The 24,725-nt window shown below is 41.4% G+C and overlaps 1 protein-coding gene across 2 annotated transcripts in view; it reads right to left on the bottom strand.

Moving 5' to 3' along the window:
• The window catches only part of DYM (dymeclin), a 211,232-nt gene that overhangs the window by 132,847 nt on the left and 53,660 nt on the right, over positions 1-24,725 (bottom strand). For both annotated transcript variants that reach the window (XM_086480496.1, XM_086480495.1), the window contains exon 8: positions 1,402-1,584. In XM_086480496.1, the coding sequence (XP_086336622.1) occupies positions 1,402-1,584 (183 nt within the window). The remainder of the gene's footprint in view (positions 1-1,401; positions 1,585-24,725) is intronic.

A 24,725-nucleotide genomic window follows, 5' to 3' on the forward strand; every position in this document is an offset into this window, starting at 1 on the left:
GCTACTTTTGACATAGAATAAGTTCTTTTAACATTTTATAATGATACTTGTATAACACTTTTCAATGAAACAGTTACAATGACATGAAACAAAGTCAACTGAAATAGAACATTCACAGAAGATCCCAGTTTCAAAGACAGAACAAAACAAAATCTGCATCAAGAATTTGCTCTCAATTGCCTGTGAACAGTACCCAATAAACCAAAGGGGCACATTAGAACTAAGATTTCTTCTTATGAGAACAATCCTCCATCCTCATAACGTCCAAAAATTTCCTAGGCAAAGGTAATGAATTTAGAGCTCAACCTGCTAAAAACTTCAATGTTTAAAGGAATATAAGAACTCCTCCCAAATAAAGTGAATAGCTCAGAGGTACTGATGTGGCTTCACAGGTTATCACGCAGCACCCACGCTGTGCCGAGCAGCTCTGTGCGTGCTGCCAGCCTGCATAAAGCCAACAAAAGGTAAAACCTCATGGCTGAAACTTGAAGAGATTTAAGCAGATGGATAAAGTAGGTCTGAAGAAATCAGGAATAAACTCTTCCCTGGGTAGTGAGGCCCTGGCACAGGCTGCCCAGAGAGGCTGTGGGTGCCCCCTCCCTGGCAGTGCTCAAGGCCAGGCTGGATGGGGCTGGGAGTGACCTGCTCTGGTGGGAGGTGTCCCTGCCCATGACAGGGGGGTTGGAACAGATGGTCTTTGAGGTCCCTTCCAGCCCAAACCAGCCTGTGGTTCTATGAAAAGCAGCACACTGCTGCAAGCTGACTGACCCAGACAGCCCAAGCTGTGTTAGGGAACTCCTGCACCCCACGTAAGACCCTCTGCAGCAGGGCACTGAGCCAGTACAGCGCTGCGACTGCAGTGACCTGACACACGGACTGCAACCAGCCTTCTCAAAAACCAGACAAGCACTGAAACAACTCCAAAATCTCCTGTATATACAATTCTCACGAAAGTGTTTACATTAACCAGTTTCTCCTCACGTTTGCAATACAAGGCTACAGCTAGCAAATCAATCCAGTTAGCAATTCAGCCACTCATCTTAGCTCTCCAGCCAAAGAGAATTTCCCCAAGTTCTATAAAGTTTTAGGGGACTACTGCAGACTCTTGGATAACCAACCTAATTCTACATCGGTTTTATTTATATTTTATGAAATTATTAAGCTTTCTAAAATTTCTCCAGTATGAAGGAAGAATATCCTTCTGCCTCTGCCCCATCCATTAAGTTCCAGCAGCTGAGGGACTCTACTTCAAAACTCCCAGAAGAAAATGTACTATATTACTGCTCTTCCAAGGGCTGGCTGGAGGGAAAACAAGTCTTGGAAAGAACGCTCTAAGCAGTTACGGCAACTTAACACTTCATTTTCAACAGTTCATGATTAGAAGTAAGAACAGATACAAACCTTGTGTGTTCTTGAAGGACATAATCGCTTGCCTGTAGGGATTCGGCATATCTGGAGCATCAGTCAGATTAGCCAAGACCAGCAGCAGCAGCAGACTCTGGTTAGCTAGCGGGGAGCACTGCTCCAGCTGCGACGCTGGTTTACTCCCCACCCCACCCAGCGTGAAGACCGTCCACAGGCCAGCTAGAGAGAAAAGGAAAAAAAATACTATGTTTGTTCACTTTTTCACAAACAAAGGTCCTTTAGAGGAAAACATAGCATCTGACACACAGGTATAGAGAAGAGGAAAAAACAATTCACCCCTGTACAATGAGATGACAGGTCCGGCAACTTGATTTCTCAAAATGAAAATTTCAGTAGTAACACAGCAGTAGGCACCGAGAGGGGGGAACTGAAAGATTACTGGAAATTCAGGAAAATTAAGTCACAGGAATATATGAAAAGGAAATTAGGAGAGGTGAACAAAAGCACGTTTGAAGGGGAGAACCTTAAACACAAAGTAGGTACCAGCTGAAGGATACACAGAGCAATCCCGATAACACTAACACATTGAGAGGAAAAGGAGCTTGTATGTTGCCTTTTTAATAAAACTGACATGGTCCATCATGCAGCATTTTTCTCATCTATTCTATTTTTAATAAACTCAGCATATTTTAGGCAAAACACAGTAATAAAAAACTAATACTGCTTAAACTAGAACCTCCAGACTGAGAGTCCCATAGCTATTATGATCATTGCTTATTAGTGTGGGTAGAAAGCATAATACCAAATAACAAACTTCTTGGGGAAAAAAAGACAGGATCAACAGCAATCTAAATTTAAATTTTACGGTATTGTTAAATGCAGCCTCCTATTTTTGCATTCCTAGAGAAGATGGAACAACTTGAAAAAGCACTCCAGTTGGAAATACTTACACTGCTCTAAATTCCTTTTTAAGAGATTTCATATAAGATGTGAAGGTAGGGAAGCACAAAACCGTTTACAATAATTTGAAGTTAAAAATCTAGTTAAGAAGAAATCAAAGTTTGAAGTGACAAATCAGTACCGATACTGTCAAAAAAACCCAGACTGACTGATTCCTCCCGAGTAATCGAGGTTTTGTTGTCTCACAACTGCCTCGAAAACAAACATGTAACAAAGCACCAGAACTTCATTCATTTTAGACCCGCAAAAATTTATTAGGTACAAAAATGTAAATCATTCCACACCAACTCTCAGTTCTTTGCTCATGAACTACAGCAAGAATGCATGTTAGCATAGCCTCTCCTTTATAGAGGTGTATATATATGGTGCATATACAGCTCCAGTATTAAGGCATAAAGTATAAAGCCAGTATAAAGCACCTGAAGGCTGATCATTAAAACTCTCATTATCATACCGTTTAAACTTTGATGTTTGACCCTGAAATGCAGAGTCATTTTCATACCTAATCCTCACAGCATTAAAAAAAAAAAACCTCCAATACTAAACTGCTGCATTTGAAATTCTGTTCCTAATTACAGCAGGGCTGTGAATCAAGCTGACCAGCTACATGCCCGAATACCGATTAAAAGAAGCTGGAAGGGAGAAGGAGCAGCAGGGGAGGATTAGAGGACTCCCCTCACCCTCTCCAGCAAGTCCATAAGTCCTCATCTCCTTGCCATCGCTCGTGAGACTGTATTAGACTGGGGGGGGCGGGGAGAGCACCAAAACTGAAGCAGAGATGCTACAGACTCAGCATTACTGGGGAAAAAGTCACAGGAAAGGACAGAACTTCCTTCCCACGTAGCTATGGCGGCACACGACAATTTCAGCATCGATGGGCCTCTACCTTTATCACAACTGGGCTCCCTGTGCATTCCCAGGTGATAAGAAGCAGACCCTCCCAATCAGACTGGGTTATATTCATCCCCAAATGGCTGCTCAGCAGTTCATTTTTTTAAGCGTATCTTGAAATTTTATGTCAGACACAGTATTTCATCAAATTACTAATTTAATAGGTCAAAGTTTTGAATTATACAGCACAAAAATAAGAAATAACCTCAACTTCTAAAAAACCCCAGAATTTTTACTTAATTTTTTATTAATGCCTAAATTAAAACTCAATTATAATACACTTTCCTAGAAAAGACAGAAAAATAAATAAAGTTTAGTTTTCAACTTCCTAGTCTGCGAGATTCAAGGTGCAAGGGTAAAAACCTGTAAGCCATTTGAATGCAAAACGTAAGTATAGGATAAGCAATTAAAAGAACTTTAAGTACTCTTAGCCCTAAAAATTTTCAAGCCAGCCAAAGACTATTTTTCTTCAAATGTTATTATATAGTCAGATTTTGTAACAAACCAACTCCCACTTCATCAACACAATTGCAAGGCAATTACTGCCATGTCAATGGAACTAATGCCATTCAGTGTTAAGCAGCTTGAAGGAGTTCTTATAATAAAAAGCACTACAATTACAGCCTTCCTAGCAAAAATTTCACCTTACATTAATAATCCTTTATCACCGTAGTTTTGATCCGCTGTCCTTAAATCAGAACAAAGCTGAATAAAAATGCTGACCACAAAGTTAGCTTTTAAACTCACATGAGTTACCCATACAGGTAACACACAAAGAAAACTGTTTTTAAAAAAACCTGAAATAACTATATATTTATCGTCATGTGTTAAACGAATTAAAATTCGGCACACTTCTCTTCTTTAAGTTTAGTGTGGTTCTCATTTCTAATTTTCCACCACCCCACCCTTCTGTGGCTGGCATCTGCCATTACTACACGTTTCCTCAACGGTTAGGAACAGAGGGATATGGCCAAAACACTGGCGAGTAAGTTGAATCTTCCACCAGGGAGAATGAGGTAATTATGTCCAAGAGCAATCCGCACATTGATATACGACCCAAGTAACCTCCTGAAGTTCTGCCTCTTGTTGGCAAACGTATTATTCCAGAAAAGCAATCCCATGTTAATGAGTTCATAATATTCCTTTCAGTTCCAAAATGCAATGGTACCTGAGGTGCCAAGTACTGGTTGGTGCTCCTAACACACTCAAGTTAAGAGACATCTCTAAGGAAAATATTGTTTCTCATCATTAACAGCAGTTTAAATCGATAAACAGAGGACAGAGAGGCCTCTAGTTGTATTCTATGTTCACAATATTTGAAATATCGCTTTGCTACGCCTGGTTTTACATTTATGTACATTTCAAAATTTTTAAGCTATATTTAAGACTTTTAGCAAGCAAAACAAAAATAATTCACGCTGCAATGCCTTAGAAGCTCTCCTCACTACATTCTTTTCAGATCTAGAAGTTACAGTTAACAGAAAATATACAAAGAACGTACACTGATACAGAAAAAGTGGCTAGAATCACATTTCAGATTCTGCTTCTTTGGAACACCAGGGAAAAACAAAACAAAACAAAACATAAAATAAAACAAAACACAAAATAAAATAAAACATAAAATAAAATAAAACAAAATTAAACAAAACAGAATAAAAAGTAGGAAATCCCACGTTTAAAATTCCTGTTTAAGCCAACAGCATAGCCATAGGTAGCTGTAACTGCACTAGTGCTGCCTGGCATCATTAAAAGCATGGAATGAAATTTGCCTAGACATTTTAACGTATAGTGCTTGGACTTCTTTCACATTTAAATCTCACTTTAAATTTCATTTACTCCTATTCTCTTGTTATTTTAGTATGTATCTCAAGGGAAATGCAAATTACAGAAGTTTTCTTAAAGCTTTCTGTATCTCCAGGCAACAGCAAAGATGAGCTGCAAAAACCACTGGAACGGTGAGAAGGATGAAGGGGGTGGACTACCTGCACGAGCATCATGACACAAAGTGCTTCTGAACCTGTTGAAAAGGCTCTACATTACCAAATACTGCCTTTCTGGTGCTAATTATAAACCTGATGAAGTTAATAATCCATGACCCTAAAACAGTCTCTTCAACATTTACATATTTGGATCACTTATTTCATCTACACAATTTACTGTTTTCTGCAAAATAATTATGATCTATTTTTAATTACAATTCTTTAATATAACTTCATTTCTTGACTCAGTTCCACATGGAACCACATTACTAGAATTTTTCTCAATTAGAGAAATACTAAAATCTTGCCAATTATTTCTGCCAAATACACAGATACTTCGAGAAGGGAAGGAACAGACTGCTTTTAACTTTAAAACAAAATGAGCAGATCCATTTTTTCCTTCTCTTCCAGAAAACTACCCATAGTAACTTCTTTTTTCCCTGTTCACACAATTCTATGAAAGGCACAGCAAGAAAAGCAGGCTTCGCTTAAGAGTAAGGTCCTGTTTTTTGCAATAGAGAATCTGAGGTCTTCTGCAAGATGGCCAGAAACACTGCTCATAGCCACAAAAACAAAGCCAGGATTTTAATCTAGTCTGACAGTCTGTAGAACAACACTTAATGGCAAAATGAAGTTATGACACATTCATCAAAAAGGAACTTTCCTTCACCAGACTGTTATTTAAGGTAAACACAAATCTGCAGAAATCTCAGCTGAATGGCCTGTTACACAAGATACAAACAAGGTTCATGTTTGTACCTACTTGGAGAAAAGTTTAAATGCACTTATTTATAGTTTCATGTGATGAAGCATAATTTTAACAGCTTGATTTTAAAGACATTTTAAAACCAAAAGACAGGTAGGAGTGCAGAGGGTACTTTAAAAATTCACTCATTATAAAGCACTGACATTTATAGCCAGCTTCTAGCGCTGCATACCCTTATTTCAAGCTAGTGTATCAACAAACTGTGAGCTATAATTGATTTGTGAGCTTTCCTGGGGTATTTATTAAACTAGCTGTCATTCTTGCACAAAACACATTCACTTTCCAACCTCCCGTGTAAAGGCCTGGAAGATAAACCCTCTGAGCTCTCCCCCTGGAAGGAGCATTAGATTAACACAGAGGAAATTGGTGTCACCTATTTCAAAGTATCTTCCCGGGAAATGGAGAATTCTTTTTTATTTTTTTATTTAATAGCAGTCAGTTGCAAAATGCAATCACACTAATAATTGAACTTCACCAAGTCTTCCTTTGAACGGCCTATCCTTCATTAAGTTTAAACACAGGCACTAAATTTCACTTGATGCTGGCACACCTTTTTGAGTGGGCTCCTTTCTCTCCTCACCGGAGGCTGGTTACAGACTAGATCTTTTCCTCATTTTCCCCCGCACAACCCGAGTCCCATCACACATCATTAGCACCCTGCCAATGAGCTGGGCGGCTTTTGAAACTGTTTTGCAGGGCACACCAGACTGAGGTGCAGCCCTGGGCTGCTTTCGAGACTGAAAAGTTTTGGCAGACATTGAAGATCTTCAGAAGTTCTTCTTGACCTTTTCCTGTCATTTTAACATTTCCAAAATGACAACCCTGCTCCCTTGTTGCACAAAAGGAAAGAACACAAGTAGATGAGGCTAGAGAAGCCGGCAAACAAAGCGTTAAGTATCAGAAAGAAAACCCAACCAAAAAAAGCCTGCAAACAGAACAGACCTAACTTATGGTTCAGCAATCTGTTCGCATCCAGTCCTAGCTCCATACCCTGCTTTCCTATTTATGAAACTTTCAGCATCCAGAAGATTGTTCAATGCTGCAACAACATCTAAGGCTGCAATAAATATAGATTACGAAGAACTAAAGCAAAAGTGATTTTCATTGCATCTAATTGATACCATCATGTACTTCCTCCACCAGAAACAGTGAATAACGTATTATTCAAAAACATTACAATTACTATTTCATTCTTACTACACCCAAGCAGCAGCTTTGGGAACTTGAGGGTTATGTTGGTTTTTTTTTTTTATTTAATGGTTGTTATGCGTGTCACATTTCTTAAGTCAATTCAATGATTCTCGCATTGTGGTCTGATGTGATCTGTGGTCTGGTGGCCCATGGAGAGCTGGCAGTTCGTGTTATGCTGGCTCTTGTCCTTGTTTCCAGCTGCTACATTGTGTTAGAAGAAAGCTAAAAATACATAAATACTTTCCTACGATTACTTTTCCATGTAAGCAATTTCTCAAGTTGCCACGGGGATGTTATGTGATAATGAACGGGAGAGGAAAAAGTGGCCCATGGAATCGTGAAAGGGAGAGGCTGGATCAGCGAGGCAACTGCTACACCAAGACGCAGCTCACAATTGCTCAAGTCAAAGTCATTTTATACTTTATAAGCACGTCTTTAACATCTCGGGTCTTTATTTAAGCAACTTAAAACTGCCAGTTGTGAGGAGCACTGGGTATACTTGCTTGAAAGACTATAAAAACAGCAGCCACATTAATTTTAGGGAAGTCCCACTGCACGTTTTTGGAAGATCCATTACAGCAAGAAACTAGCAAAGCTGAAGTACAGGCAACATGGAATAATTTTTATGTGGTTAATGAACTTGCATGTTAATTACTCCATCCTCAAGCAACATTATACACACTGACGTATACACAAACTACAACCTCTGACTGAAAAAGTGGATCTGATTACAGTGCAGATTTTTTTAGGTGGGGAAATTATAAAACTCAGAAGCATGAAAATGGCTGTCCTAAATATTGCAGTAACTTTTTTTATGCAGTAACTTTTTCAGCTGACACACGTTCTTATAAATGACAGATTTTTTCAATATTGTATCTGACATGACAGACATGGCAAAAGTAACAATTTTTAATTTTCAGCAATACTTTTCATGCTTTCTACTGTCCGGCATTAGACTAACAGAAATAACCCAAGTGAGCTTGAGACACAGAAGCAAAGACATTTTGAAAACAGCTATAAATTACCAGCTTCTGGGCAACACACTGTCCAGCAAAATAAATTCAAATTTTAAATACTGGTAGGCTAGCTGGTTTCTAAGCCATCGGCAGGCTGCAGCAAGAATTCACGCGTGGGAAATACTAAACTTATTAAACTTTTGCGTGCAGTGCTAAGCACTTTGAGGCAACAGCTATGTACCAGTCCATCTTGACTCTATTTACTGTTTGGCATATAGGAATGGTAAAGGATGTGCATCAGAATAAATGTGTCCACAGTTGAAAGAGCATATCCAGGCCTAAAAACCCTATCAAGCTACCACTTAGTTCTTGGTGCAAAGTGCTGGGCAAGGTCAAAGTCACATACATCCTAACAACTTACACAGCGGCTTGCCATTGGCTTTATTTCAGGTGCTTTATTGTATTTCAAGTGCTTTATTATTATTATACTTTATTTTTCATATTCAATTCCTAAATACTACAGGAAAGCAACTGCAATGCTACAGAAATATTAAGAGCATGGTTTAGATTACTTCTTTAAACGTTTAAAAGTAATTGTAGAAGACATGTTTCAAAAACAAGTTGGGTTTTTTTTCATTGAATCGATACAACAGAACCACTAAGACTGGCTCATTGAAACATATGACCGAGTAAGACTCATTTGTTTGAGGTTTTTCACACCTAATAATACCAACAGAGACAAGTATTTCATCCAAGAACAGCAGAAGATAGTCATTTCTGTGAAGCCAAGCTCTGCCACACAAATTCTCTGCCTGCCCCACTCCTGATTACAGCCTCTCCAGGAACACCCCAGTTTGTGTGCCTGTATCTGTGTTTTTTTAAATGCAACCCAGGCACCTGATTTTTGCCCGTCCCCATTGCTCTCGGCAATGCTGCAGCAGAACAGGAAAGCTTCAAGGAACAGCTGAGCTATTGGAGCCACTGGAAAAAAGACAGCCCAGCAAATCTCCAAATAAACTCTCCGAACGCCGCAGCACCAAGAAGCACCAACGTGTCCGAGGAGGCTGGGCCCATGATGTCATTAACACATTCTGGAAGCAGTTTTTCAGGAAATGAATCATGGAGGCAAGTGAAATGCGGAGATGTATTAGGTAACTGTGTTCATCCTCTACACATGCAACAGTGTTCCTTCTCTCCAGTACATTTTGTTATTCTATCCAGTCTAAATTTAAGGGACTAGTAACAGAGCTTGAACCACATCCTTAGAGAAGAGTGTTCCATAATCTCATAAACCTCAATGTTAAGGTTTTTTTCCTAATATTCAGCCTAAGCATTACTTTGTTCAACTTCATCTACTGACTTCTATAAGTGGCTCTATGTAATACCATAAAACATTTCTTCCCCAGGTCAGTGTTTACAGCCTTCAAAGAAAAGGCACAGTCATGTCTCCTTTGTTGCCTAGCCAAATTATATACACAGAATTTTCTTTCCTTTCTTTGAAAGTCTTTTCCACATTGCTTCCTGTGATTAACTCCTGCTTCAAAACTTTGCAAGACCTCTCAAACATCACTGCACTGACAAAGATTACAAATACTAAACTGCATAGATTTAATATAATGAACAAGCATATTCCTCAATTCACTGCAAAAAACAGTGTTTATTTCATTTAAAACTATTTAACCTCTTCTTTATCACTAGATTCCAGTTCTTTACTGTGACATCTAAACCAACACAGACTTTCTTCAGGGCAGGAGCCCCATTAGATTGCCTAACTTCCTTTCTTTTTCTGTTGAACTTCGAAATAAGGAGAAGACCACCTCCTTCCAAGAGCTCGAAGCCCAGCTGGAGACTTGCATTCCCATCAAAGCTTTTGACACCATGGCTGTATCAGAAGTGTATAAAGACACTCCAAAAAATTTCATCTGAAAAACTACAAAAACATACCTAAACAAATTAACATTTCCAGATGAGGTCTACCTCTCTTACTTGCACACAGATGCTGAAGAATGGGATAGCTTTGTCAGCTGGAAACCGCTGAAGACTTTTTTGATATTCGTTAGCACAAATTTGAGTAGTAGATACATCTGGTGACAAGACACCTTGAAGAATTAAGTAAAGCAAATTACATACCACACTCCTGAATCAAAAGGCTATAAAGTTGCCAAATAAAGCTGGAAATAACTCCAATAACAAAACATTAATTCACATCAAGATATATATTTAAAAAAAAATATAGAAAGGGAACATCTTAAACGAGGAAGGAAATCTTCACGTTTTTATTAGCTTCACTCCTGGCCCATTGCTGGAAACACCTATTTCAACTCCTCTAGACACAAGCCATACGATTTCTGAGATGGAACAATATTTCTGCTGCATATTTGAAGACTGTCCAGTATAACTGAAGCTGTGAATGTGCCCACAATACAAAAAAAATACATACATATATATACACAAAGTTTTATACTATTATATAAAACACAGTACCACAGTATTATGTCTACTTGAAACCTGGGAAATGAAGTGCAAGCCAGAAAGGAAGAGGATGAGAGAGAGGAAAACATATGAGAAATGTGGGAAAAACTGCAAATCTATCCAGTGTTGGATTCAATTTTACAACAACTGTCTGACTCAATCAGCTATCAGCCTTGGAACAGCAAACCTCAAGCCAACAACAAACTCGCACAGTGAGTCATTAAAAAGAAGTTGTTTGGTGTTGATTTTTGGGGGCTTTTTTGGTTTGTTTTTTTTTTGGTGGGTTTGGCTGGGGGTGGGCAGGGGGTTGGGGGTTTCTGGTCCTTTTTTAATGGAGGGGTGGGATGGGCTTTAAATACAAAACTCCCCTGATTTTTGCCCAGGGCACTGTCCTGGTACTTTATTGTTGCGGTCGGAAGTGGAGGGAGCACAGTGAATGTGTATAACCCCACTGACAGCAGAATTTTCAGTAACATTTTTTGTCAACGCAATCAGACAAAATTGTGGACTGAAACAAATGTGGAAACATGTTCAACAAATACCCTGGCAAAGCGAAAGCAACATTTATTTGCAGCATTGACTTTGACGACAAAATGATCATGCTAGTCCACTGAAGAAAAACACTACCAGGACCAAACCTATGCCTCATAGAAACCAGATGGAGAGGATGGAAAAGACAGAGAAGTATTAAAAGTTCAGTAGAAAGGAAGAAATAATTTTTCAGAGCATAAGGTCACAATGAGGCAGGCTGGAAGGGACCTCAGGAGTCCTTGGCCCAACCTCCTGCTCCAAGCAGGGGCAGCTATGGGGTCACATCAGGTTGCTCAGGGCTTCATCCAGCTGAGTCTTGGAAACTTCCAAGGATGGAGATGGCACAACCTCCCTGGGCAGCCTGCTCCACTGCTTGACTGTCCTCGTGGTCCTCACGCATAAATATTTCCATAGTATTCCATAATGTCTTATTTTCAAACTAATTCTTGATTTATAAAATGGAAAAAAAAAATCCCCTTCCAATCCTACACATTTAAAATAGGATTAATGGAGAAGGAAGGCAAGGAATAAAAAAGTTTCCCGAAGTCCAAAACAAAATTTTCAAGAAGAAAAATTAGATGTCGTGACTCTGATATCTGATCTTATAATTTCATATTCATTGTTGCCTCTGCCCTCAACTGATTCAAAGTTAGGTGTACAGGATTGTTGGAGAAATTATTTTAAGATGCATAGATGCTCAAAGAGGAGGTATTTTGAATTAAAGAACTGGCACATGCAAACATCTAAAACAAACAAAATACTAGCTTTACTTGCTAGTATCAAAGTTATTCTCACTAATACAGAAACCAGCAAGTCGAGCACTTGTCAGCCGTACTTGCCAGTCATGGTTTCCTTGGCAATGAAGCCACTAGGTCCTTATCAGCAACCTGAGCTACACCAACCTGTGCGCAAGGCATTGCAATATGGGAAAGCACGCATCTGTTCTAAGAGTTTATAATAGAGAATAGAAGAAAAGTATAGAGACAAAACAGATGAAGGTGGTATACCATGTAATAGTTAAGAATGACTAAGGAGTGTATAGTGTAATTTATCAAGGTAAATTTATGATACTGGTCCAGCTATAAACAGCTTGGATATTTTGTCAAGGACAGTAGTCAGAGTAACGTGTGATTCTTCCTGGAAAAAAATCCACTAGGATCACACTCATACTACCCTAGGCAATAATGTACAGCCTTGATGTTGATGTACGGCAAGTAAAGACATTTCTTTTTCCCTTCTTATTCTCTCTTTCAGTAATGGTGTTTTTCCTTCTTTTTCTTTCCCAAGCCTGGCCCTGTTTTTTGCCCTTGGTTTTTGGCCTTGTTTATCAGAAAATTCTCAAAAGATCTGCAAACCTTGTTGTTTTTTTCAGGCCTTGTTTTTCACAAGATCCAGGGCCTATTGTTTTGCCTGATGGACCAAGTAGTCTATCAGCAGGAGTTCCTTTGTCAAAGCTTGGTCCTGTTTATCCAGACTCCAGTCTTGGTTTTTTACAAGATTCAGGGTCTGTTTTGTCTGCTGGACCAGGTGGTCTATCAGTAATCCACACCTTACTAACGACTATTCCTTTGAAGAAGAAGAAAACTGCCAGACTGATAAAAGGGGAACATCCTACCCCAGAAAGTACCACCAGGGAGTCTTGCTTGTTTAGACTAACTATGTGATTTAGGTAAGAAAAAAAAAAAAAAAATCAATCGGTAAAAACATGTTTTTGAGGAAAATATCCTTGAAAACATAGAAGCTAACTAGTTTGGTTTATATTTTTCATTTTAGAGCAGAGAACGTAACAATAAATATCTTCTGAGTATGCATAATGAGAATGACAGAATCATAAAACAGTTTCAGTTGGAAGAGACCTTCAAGATCATCGAGTCCAACCTTTGTCCCAGCTACCAACACCACTGAACCATGTCCCTAAGTACAACATCTACCCGTCTCTTAAATGCCTCCAGGGATGGTGACTCCACCACCTCCCTGGGCAGGCTGTTCCAACGCCTGACAACCCTTTCAGTAAAAAAAATTCTTCCTAATCTACAGCCTGACCCCCCACCCCACCCCACCCCCAGTGCAGCTTAAGGCCATTTCCTCTCATCCTGTCGCTTGTTCCTTGGGAGAACAGACCGACCCCACCTCACTACAGCCTCCTCTCAGGCAGCTGCAGAGAGCGATCAGGTCTCCCCTCAGCCTCCTCTTCTCCAGGCTGAACACCCCCAGATCCCTCAGCTGCTCCTCACCAGACCTGTGCTCCAGACCCCTCACCAGCTCCATTGCCCTTCTCTGGACACGCTCCAGCACCTCCGTGTCCTTCTTGCAGTGAGGGGCCCAAAACTGCACCCACCATTCGAGGGGCGGCCTCACCAGTGCCCAGTCCAGGGGCACGATCCCCTCCCTGCTCCTGCTGGCCACACCATGGCTGACACAGGCCAGGAGGCTGTTGGCCTTCTTGCCCACCTGGGCACACTGCTGGCTCATGTCCAGCCACTGTCGACCAGCACCCCCAGGGCCTTTCCCGCCGGGCAGCTCTCCAGCCGCTCCTCCCCAGCCTGTAGCGCTGCTGGGGTTGTGGTGACCCAAGGGCAGGACCCGGCGCTTGGCCTTGTTGAAACTCATGGAACTGGCCTCGGCCCATCGATCCAGCCTGTCCAGGTCCTTCTGTAGATCTTCCCTGCCCTCAAGCAGATCGACACTCCCACCCAGCTTGGTGTCATCTGCGAACTGACTGAGGGTGCCCTCCATCCCCTCGTCTGAATCATCGATACAGATGTTAAACAGGAGCGGTCCCAGTACTGAGCCCTGGGGGACACCACTCGTGACCGGCCGCCAGCTGGATTTAACTCCATTGACCGCAACTCTCTGGACTCGGCCATCCAAGCAGTTTCTCACCCAGCAAAGCGTATGCCCAAGCCAAGAGCAGTCAATTTCTCTAGTAGAACGCCACGGGAAACAGTGCCAAATGCCCTACTAAAGTCGAGGTAGATTAAATTAAATAAGTTACGTAACTGTAAAGCATAGATAAACTTATCATGAAACAATGAGGTGTGCTGGCTTTGTGAAATTTCCACCTAGCACCCTTTTCTGCACGGACTTGAAAATAAGTATTTCGGCTCTGTGTGTACAGATGGTTGGCTTTGCACAGCGAGTATCGGACCCCGCTTGAGGGACACCATCACCAGCGGTGGGCAGAGAAACTATTTACCAGGAGAAGTGAACACTGTCATAAGTTTGGAGATGGCATAATGGTAAGACACTATTCTGAATTTAACAAAACTCTGGAAAATTAAAGTGAGAAGTCTTTCAAGGATCGGGTGTCCCACCACACACACAGACATTTCCAGAAGAAACCCTCTCCCACTTATGCATTGCAGAAGAGGTTTCAGATCTTCAAGTAATAGTCTTGGTAGAACGTAAAGTATGAACCATAAGAACAACTGGAGCTCCTGACTGCCAGAGATTTCTGGAAGTGTGACTGATATTTACTGGAGAGCTGCAGCCAAAAGTTTTAAAATAGCTCCTAGCATACTGCAGAATACTCTCTGGATTTATCCTGATAGCCTTGTCCTCAAGTTATTTTTGGTTTACTGTGCACTCAGAGAATTGCAAATTTATTCACACCTTGAACTCCCTTTCAGAGAGAGGGAAGAGAAACCTTTTAAAACCCAGGGCCACCAGCATGAATACCTCTCCATAGCAAAAAGGCCCAATATTACTTTTTTCTTTTAAGACAGATACATTTTGAGTTTCATATATGTACATATAAATTATAATTTTCTATAATTATAACATTTATTTATATAAATTATAAAATATAATCCATCAAATATATTACATATAATCAACCATAAACAGTCAGAATTATGAAGTACTCATCATTTATACACACACATTTGTAATGCATGTATTAAGTGCAAATTTTCTCCCAGTACAAGGGCTTCTCCTATGGGCAATCTGCTGGTATTACAATCAAACGGCCTTTGCTGCACTTTGAACACAACGTAAGACCTAACTTAAAAACGTGGTGGTGTTACTGAAACAAGTGGTAATAAAAGTCTGTAACACTTTCTCGTCCTTCTCCTACTGCTTTGTCAATCTGTTCATGTTTTCCAGCCATGAACCACAAGAGACACAAGCAACACAGATGGTCACAATTTTAGGAAACGATAAAAATCATGGCTGTTGACCTCGTGCCTCAGTTCCCTTCTCTTGTTCATGCTGATGATACCAACGCTTGCTCATGGCCATCCATTTTCTCTGTGTCTGGGATGATCTCCTATCATAGGTGAGAGCACTCAAATTTTGCTTATTGCAGGGGGGTTGGACCAGATGACCTTTGAAACTCCCTTCCAACCCAAAACATTCCCTCATTTTCCTTTTTACCACCAATCTTTATTTCTTGGGTTCCAGTATTAACTACTCCTTCTGAAGCAGTACCCTCAGAAGAACTTCATCCCTATGTAGTGGGGGAAGGGGGAAGAAGTTCAGACTGCCATTGACAGAAGTGACCTGTAACATTGCTAGACAGACCAAGGCATCCAACAACTGACTTTTGCAGAGCAGTTTGAGTTTCATATCACTTAGCAAGTTTAAGACACAGTTCCTGCTGACTTGTGACTACAGGCACTCAATTCAAAATGAATCTCTTTCTTAAGTGAGAAATAAGAACATGAGGAACATGAGCCAGTGGCTCCTGGAAAAGTCCCCCTCTAAAATGAACTGCCTAACGTCCTAAAAAAAAAATAAGTAATTCTGGACTCAGCTGTCTAAAACACAAGGTAATTTTCATCTTTCCATTCCCTTACTTGTTGAGCGTACGCAGCTCAGTTCCCATGGCGAGTATCATGACAAAGACATATCTCAATTCCATGACAAGACATACCCCTTGTTGGAGGACTTCAGAGCTCATTCTTGCCACCACTTGAGCGGTCAAACCCAGGTTCAAGTCCAGTATTCAGGAAACCACACGGGTCAGCTCTACCACGGCGAAACTCAGCATCTCTCTACCTGTGTCTAACCAGGCAAGGACTAAGCAATGGCGACGGAGCAGGCTGAAGGAAGGGGTGAATTCACTGCCTGAATCACAAACGGACTTACTGGCAGACCTGCTGGACCTGGCTCTGCGAGGATGCCCCTCTCCTCCTGGTCCCAGTTACCATTATTCACTCCATCCCATCACTGAATTACACATCAACACCTAAACCTCACATCTTCCCCAGCCTCTCCATGCCCGTTCTTCTGTTGAAATAAATGCCTGCATGCTCCCTTCCCCAGCCTGCTGCACGTACGCCAGGCGAAGATCCCTATTTCCCATTCCCTGTCCCAGAAAAAAACAAGAAGGAATAGCTAGCACAGCAAAGTCATCACAGATCTGCTGCTTCCCGGCTAGTCCTAAGTTTCACTCCTCCAAATTTGTGAAGCACCTGAGCACCTGTGAAGCTGTGGTACCTGCAGCAGTTCCAACAGCGTCTCTACCAGCGCCTTCAGAAAAGCATTTAAAAGCAGTGAAATAAAACTCCAAACGTAAGTACAGCTGGAAAACTCAGGGCTACAACAGTTTGGGAGTGCTCTCAGTGCCACCCAAATTTTGGAGATGACTTGCTCACGCTCCCCGGACCCCGCCACCTCCCCAAAACACACACATGCAGTGGGCATGTTGTTTTCCAACCCACCCCAGCAGTGGTGGATGCAGCGACAGAACTTCCTCCACTACACTACGTGCTGTACCAAGGAAGAGAAAGCCACCGAGTGTTAATTCTCTTGCTTGAAACCTGGTCCGCCAGCAACTGGACGAAGGAACTGCAGGGAAAGTGCCCCCAACCCCCAAACACACCCTGGAACAGCCTCACAGACTTCATGAGGGGTGCTGCATCCCAAGCCTCACTGGCATGACGCTCTGTGGAACACACTTCACGAAAACTCAACCTTCGGACAATTTTGCTGCCAGTTTTTCAACAAGTTTCTGCTCAATGTATGCAAACAGCAAGTTTCAGGACCTTATAACTTGGCCAGATTCAGTAAACTTTAAAGTTTCCTCTTAAAAGGGATTGCAAACGACACATCTTTGTCCACAGTTTCACTCCCCTAAGCTCCCCTTCCCAAATCTCAGGAGCCTGTTCCAAGGCATGAAGGCTCTAAAACTCCTCAATAGAACAGATGTAAGAATTCAGCATTGGTTAAGTAACATTTTTCCCTAACCTCATTCTCAGAAACAGAAGAACTGTTTTCAATTAAAGCAGAGCCAAAAAAAAAAAAAGATAATTTAAAAAAAAAAAAATCAGCCTAAGGAAGATACTCAGCATGAAAAGTTTCACCACAAACAACTGAAGTTTGAAGAAAAAAAATCATGAGCAACTGAAAATTGGATTTCACTACAGAAAGTGCTATATAAGGTTATCTACAGGCATCAATACCAACTCCAGCCTTATGACTATCACTAAAACGTTACTTTTAATGACAAAGCATTGAGAAAAATGGTAGTTCTGAAGGGTGAAGTCCTATCCCTAGAACAAGCGTACCACAGGCAAACCAGGGCAAAACTTTTCATGCCGCCTCAGCTGAAAGAATCTGGTCTCCCTGCTCACTCTTCAGAGCAGGACATAAATCACTGCCAATGCTGATGAGCTGTTTTATGTTAGCACCTGCCCTTTGGCTTTGGTCTCTGAACTCAAATCAACTCCAGAGGCATCGGATAGTAACGAGATTTTGTCACCAAACACCACGGTTGGATTCAAACCAACAAAATGGGGCTGCAATACACAATATCCTGTTTGAAGTCCTCTTAAGCATCCAATCCCTGTTAAGTTGCTTGTCTTTTGGGTAGATGGCCAGCGTGGAGGGAGCGGTGTTGGTGTATCAAGTTTGCTGACTACAAAAAATACAACACCATGAAGAGGGGGAAAAAGGCTGACTAAGTATTACTACCTCTGCTTGTATATACACACTTTTTTATGAAGAGATATTTTTTCCAACAAAAACTGATAGTTAACATTGAAATTATATAAAAACATTTGCTAACACTCATCAACTTTAATATTAAAGACTAAAATTACATACAACGTATTAAGCAAGTTTTGGTTCCAAATACTGATTTGCCAGTTGTTATTAAGCTACCTTACGGCATGAATTACACAAAGATTTACATTTATCCCAATAGGAGAAGTTACATTTAGAGGCACTGTATTTTGTCTCTAGCACGCGTGTTCAGTTCCAAAATGTTTCATCTTCAGTACTCAAAAATGTTTCACCAGAGGGTAAGAGATTCCTTTAGGCTTTTCCTGTTCATGAGGATTTTGCAATAGGGCCAAGCCATAAAGAGTAAAGCGTCTGGCTCTCTGAAAACGCAATTAGGAAATACTGAGAACTGCCCACAACTGCCTTCTCTGCTACCATCTACAACAGGTCTATGCCCACGCTTGAGAAAGAGAAGTCAATAAAACTTTTGAATATAACCTATAATGCAATTCTTACTCTGTACAAGACCAACCTAGGTGTTAAAAAAGCCCATTTGAGCCGCAGGACTGCCCTCGAGGGTGACACCCAGCACCACTGCCTCCAGGGCTACTACACTCCCTTTTGAGAAGCCCCTCAGGTTTTCACGGAGCTCACTCTTCTGCCCAAACTCTTCATCAAGCCCTACCCAACCAAGCCAGCCCTATGTTGTATACAAGCTTTGTAGGCCTTCAGCACCAGCAGCAGCCACTTGTGCAGAGCCATGCTTTTTAGGCTACCTGGTTTCGAGTAGATAATTCAAGTATTGTAATACTTTTCATAAAAACACCTCTGCTATCCCAAACACACTCCACATTCGCACAACCATTACCCAGCTAGCTTTATGCAAAATCACAAATGCTGCCAAGCTGTTTGGTACGTAGGCTGTCTCGCAAGCCACAGCATGGACATGTGACAGCAGGGCCTTGAGACCGACCTCTTGCCTGGGGCTGTTACCAGCAAGGCTGGCCCATGGCTGCGGGATGCCTCGGTGCCTGGGCATGCTGGTGTCCCAACCGCCTGGACACCCAGCCAAGCTCCCCTTCCCACTCTTCTCCCGCTCAGCTGCCCCCTTACCTCCCATAATCACCCTTACTGAGGCTGGTTGATGATACCATCGTCACATCGTGTTAAAAGACAAACAATTTCAAGCTCTGTGAACCTAGATACTCTGACACTAAAATATTCAATGGTATTTGTATCTATTAAAACTACAATTGATCTGAATGTGTTTCACACTAACTACCCTATTACACAGATTCTTCAGGAATACTGACAACAAGTTTCCTCAGAAGGGAAAAAAGGATACTGACTGCCTACATCCTAAACTCCACTTAACAAAGAATGATGATTAGCAAGACCAGACAAAAGGCAGATACATATGCTGCACAACCATTTTACAAAATCATCTGAAATTGTTAGTAGGTGGGAATCTCACACAAGTTATCACATGCAAACAGCATGGTTTATTAACCTTGAAGCAAGGCCTAGCAGTTAAATCATGAGGATAAAGATCAGGACACTGGAATTTTATTCCCAGTTGTAATGTCAACTCATTGTATAACTTTAGTCAAGCTGCAAGCATGTTATTTCCTCTGTTTCCCCCATCTGTAAAAATGAGAACTTTCTACCTAATAAGGGCATTTACCTCTCTATGCCCTTGGCTTGAATGTGCGCTGTTTGGTCTTGTTAAGGTGCTGGACAACATCCATTTATCATCTCCCCCGAGATCCCAGCTCAGCAAGGTTACTTGAGCACAGGATTTCACTGGCTTTACCCAAACTACTCTCATAATTACAGTTTCCCATGGAGGCAGGGACTGAAATATTTCTGGAAACAATCCTTAGCTTCACAAGTGATTCCTGAATCTGGACCAAAGAACAATTATCAACGAGTAGTAAACCACCCAGCTTCCCAATTACTGCTTCGGAAGTAAAAGCAACACTCAGCTGGTGCAAGTCAGGGACCGGACTGTCAGCTGCTGCTGCAGTGAGAAAACCCCAGTCACCGAAGAGATCTCTGAAGAGAGTCCGAATAGATACATACGCATTGGAATAGATTCTGTATTCACTGGTCTATGTAGATGGATATACACATACAAATACATAAATATATAATATATAAATCTATAGAAAGATGAATCATTTGTTGACAGATATTGTGAGAATGCCAATTGCAGAGAGAAACAGTTTCAAAGTTATTGAGGCTCAATGCAGAAGTCAGCAGTGAGTTACACAGACAAACCTGAAGCCAAAATTAAAATTATGCAAGCCAAACCAATACAAAAATATAGGTAGAAAAAGTTATCTATATTTTAACATATTTACACATATTTCATACTTACATAACATTTTCTTTTTGTTTACATTTATGTAACATTATTCTAATATAAAATTTATGCATATTTTATTTTTATCTCTCCAAGTATTTTGATACCTACAAGGTATATCTATTGGTATATATACACACTAAATACGTATTTATATAGTATACTAGACCATATATATTTTTATATTATAAAAATGTACTTATGTTTATAGTTTTTATCTATAGTTACCACATTTTATTTATATAGTTTTTCTATTCTATACATACACACGCCCCACACACACAAAAAATAGAGGGTATCAAACAACTGTCAACTGCTGTGGTGCTTAAAAAACATCTCCCATTCTTGGCAAAATTAATTTGATCCAGATTTTCCTTCCAGAGTAAACTCTGCTAAAACCTCCCACAATTCTACTTTCCCTTCTCTTTCTGACAAGGAAAATCTTTGCTCAATGGCATGATCTGATTTTCTTCCTAAAAACCAAAACTCTCACCAATCTCCCACATAGTTATTTCCACAAGCATTCTTAATTGAAGTTAGAATCATAGAATCACAGAATCATTCAGGTTGGAAAAGACCTTTGATGTTGTCAAGTCCAACCATCAACCCTACTCCACCCAGTACACCCCTAAACCGTATCTCCAAGTACCGCATCTAAACAACCCTTAAACATACTAAGGGATGGTGATTCAAGCACCTCCCTGGGCAGCCTGTTCCAATGTCTGACAACCCTTTCGATGAAAAAATGTTTCCTAATGACAAGCCTAAACCTACCCTGGTGCAGCTTGAGTCCGTTCCCTCTTGTCTATCATTAATTACCTGTGAGAAGAGACCAGCACCCCCCTCTCTACAATGTCCTCTCAGGCAGTTGTAGACAGCAATAAGGTCTCCCCTCAGTCTCCTTTTCTTAAAACTAAATACCCCCAGTTCCCTCAGCCGCTCCTCACCAGACCTGTTCTCCAGACCCCTCACCAGCTCCGTTGCCCTTCTCTGGACACGCTCCAGCACCTCCGTGTCCTTCTTGCAGAGAGGGGCCCAAAACTGGACACAGTACTCGAGGTGTGGCCTTACCAAAGCCAAGTACAGGGGGACAATTACCTCCCTACTCCTGCTGGCCACACTATTCCTAACACAACCCAGGATGCCACGGGCTTTTTTTGGCCACCTGGGCACACCGCTGACTCATATTCAGCCGCTTGTCAATCAGCACCCCCAGGGTCTTTCCCACCAGGCACCTTTCCAGCCACTCCTCCCCAAGCTGTAGCACTGCGGGGGGTTGCTGTGACCCAAGGGCAGGACCCAGCACTTGGCCTTATTGAAACTTGTGGAATTGGCCTCAGCCCATCGATCCAGCCTGTCCAGGTCCCTCTGTAGAGCTTCCCTACCCTCAAGCAGATCAACACCCCTGCCCAACTTGGTGTCATCTGCAAACTTGCTGAGGGAGCATTCATTCTATCCCTTCATCAAGATTATTGATAAATATGTCAAACAGAAGTGGACCTAGTACTGACCCCTGTGGAACACCACTTGTGACCAGTCGCCAGCTGGATTTACCTCCATGGATCACCACTCTCTAGGCCCAGCCATCCAGCACAGCATATGCTCATCCAAGCCATGAGCAGCCAGTTTCTTCACTAGAATTCCACGGGAAACAGTGTCGAAGGCTTCACAGCGGTTGAGGTAAACAACATTCACAGCCTTTCCCTCATCCATCAGGCGGGGAAGTTCATTAATCATAAAACGTTCAGAGGATTCTTCCAGTTTCCAAGTATGTTATCAAAGTGGAATTAATTTTACTAGTTAGCAAGTTCAGTGTTGACATAGCACTTACCCAAAAGATTAAGAAACAGGTAAGGAAATAGGCTCAGCTTACAAATTGCTTGTAGATGGCAGTATGACAACTTAAAGTCACCGCATTAAGGTCTTAGAGAGGATTTATATCAGAAATTAGAGGCTCCGAACAGAATAAAAAAGCACCGTGACTCAACTGCAGAGGAAGGAGACTATTAAATGTGAAAAGATGAAGCCTCTTCCAAATCAGGAAAGAAAAAGGTACATAAGCTTTGGCAAGTTCAATGCTAAACCATACCGAGTCAAGCCAAAAATAACTCAGGAACAGCTTGCTAAAGGTACAAAAATTCACAGCAAACACTTTTTCGAACAATCTGAAGTAGACAGCTCCACAGAGAGGCCAAAAAGCAACAAAGGTGTTAAGGGAGCACTCTGAGAAGGTCAGCCTCTAGCAGATGAGCTAAATGAGTATGTTGGGTGCATTTTCCAACACACTCTGGACACACCATCAGCATATCTGATACAAAACCAGTGGAAGGAGCAGTTGCTGTGGTGGCTCCGCTCAGTCTTTTTCAGCAGCAGGCCACCTTTAATCAGATTAAGGCTCAACAGGAGGCTGCCTTTGGACAAATAGTCTTCAAATGAAGGGTCAGGAGAAGATTTAGGAAGAAATTCAGAACAGCCACAAACCACCAAGATCAGAGTGCTCGCCCGCTAGCGCTGAAAAATCCTCAGACAGTATGAGTCTATAATAGAGAAGCGTAAGCTCCTAACTGCAGCACCAATTTGTGAGGAGCTCCTTTGGATGCAGGACGCGACGTCTCCATACCATCCCTGTAGGCAATGTATAAGCAGAGCAGTGAATACGAACAGGGGACACATGGATAAATCATGATTTTTGGAGAAGATTCAAATCAGGCTCTTACATGAGTAAGTCATACCTACTACAAAAGCTGCACTGACCCTTCCCATTTGCTTATTTATCCACGTTTATCTCGCAGACCTTCCAAAATTTTTTGAAGAAGGCAACAAACAGGAGTTAGAGCAACCTAGTTGATACCGAGAGCATGTCAACAGGGTGTTTAATACAGCTTCCACCAAAAAACAGCAACCCCTTCCCTTTGCACATTTCTTCCCACTTTCTGTACCCTTCTAAAAAAGAAACAAAAAAAAAAAAACCCAACCAGTATTTGTGTAGCCACACAGGAAAATTAATTAATTTCTTCAGCCAAGTTGAGGGGAAGGACAATTTTCAGCCAGTTCATTTCTCCGTGACAACTCACCATGTGGCCACACAATTGCAAATACGAGCAAAAAACGGTGAGGCAGAAACACACAGGCAAAAACAACAGCATGTGGTCTGAGCTTCTTTCCACAGCAGCTCATACTTCTGTTGTATTGAAAGCGAATGGGGAATTGCAGCCACCACAACTGGATTTCTAAGAGACTGTCTTTTAAAAAAAAAAAAAATAAATAAAAATCAAACTTCTAAAAGAATAAGAAAAGCATTCATAAGACTTAACAGGGACTAAATAAAGGAATATATGGCCAGTTTGCACAATGAAGGAAGATTATCTGTAGATTATCATATGGGTAACTGTGGTACTAACACCTCTGATTTTCCATACATACCTTGGAAACTAACAAAGCACTCAGGGGTTAAAATCTGAAGGTACAAAAAAATCTAATGCAGATCATCAAAACTAAAGTGACTAAGTCACAGAATAATCTCCCGATGGAATGCCGGCTAACTACTGATAAATGGTGAGAAATGCAAGGTGGGATATATACACAGATGGCAGGGTAAGAAATCTAAGCCACATGTCATAGCAAATTCTAAATTAACTATTTCCACTCAAGAAACAAATCTCAGAACCATTACAGATAGTCCGCTGAAAGAGCCTGCTCAAACAGTACTGTGATCCAAACGGCACAGTGATCGATGTTCACACCTCTTGAGTGCAACCATCCTTTCCTGCATGCCTTTGATTTGAGGGTGGTCAAAGTGAAAACACTGGAAGACATTTAGATGTTCTGACATAATTAACCACTCTTTAAGCCAGTGTCTCACCCACATAGGAGCCCACCCACCCAGACCGTAACAGCCCACTCAAAGATGCTATGGGAGTCTGCCACAATCCTTCGCAAAGCCAGGTGGACAACTTCAACCACTCTTCCCTCACCTGCAAGCTTTCTCATTTACCACTGCAAAGGCCATGCAGTTGGCCAAGCACAATTTACTTCTGCTCCAGCCATCTCACTGCTGTAGCTAAACCAGCACCACGTCTACAGCTGGCTCACGCTGCTGCAATAGCATGCCTGACAGATTCAGAACGACAGAATTTCACGTTTAAGGCACGTGGCACTTTTAGATTGTCCCACAAGACAACAAGTCCTGATTGTCAGCATTCATCTGTACCTGCACTACAGATCTCCAGATGTATAACGAAAGCGACGTGCATCTTCACCTTTTACTGTTCATATTAATTTCACACCTGGGAATCCTCACCACA

The sequence above is a fragment of the Leptosomus discolor genome, chromosome Z (genome assembly GCF_034619465.1).
Source record: "Leptosomus discolor isolate bLepDis1 chromosome Z, bLepDis1.hap2, whole genome shotgun sequence".
NCBI classification, from domain to species: domain Eukaryota; kingdom Metazoa; phylum Chordata; class Aves; order Leptosomiformes; family Leptosomidae; genus Leptosomus; species Leptosomus discolor.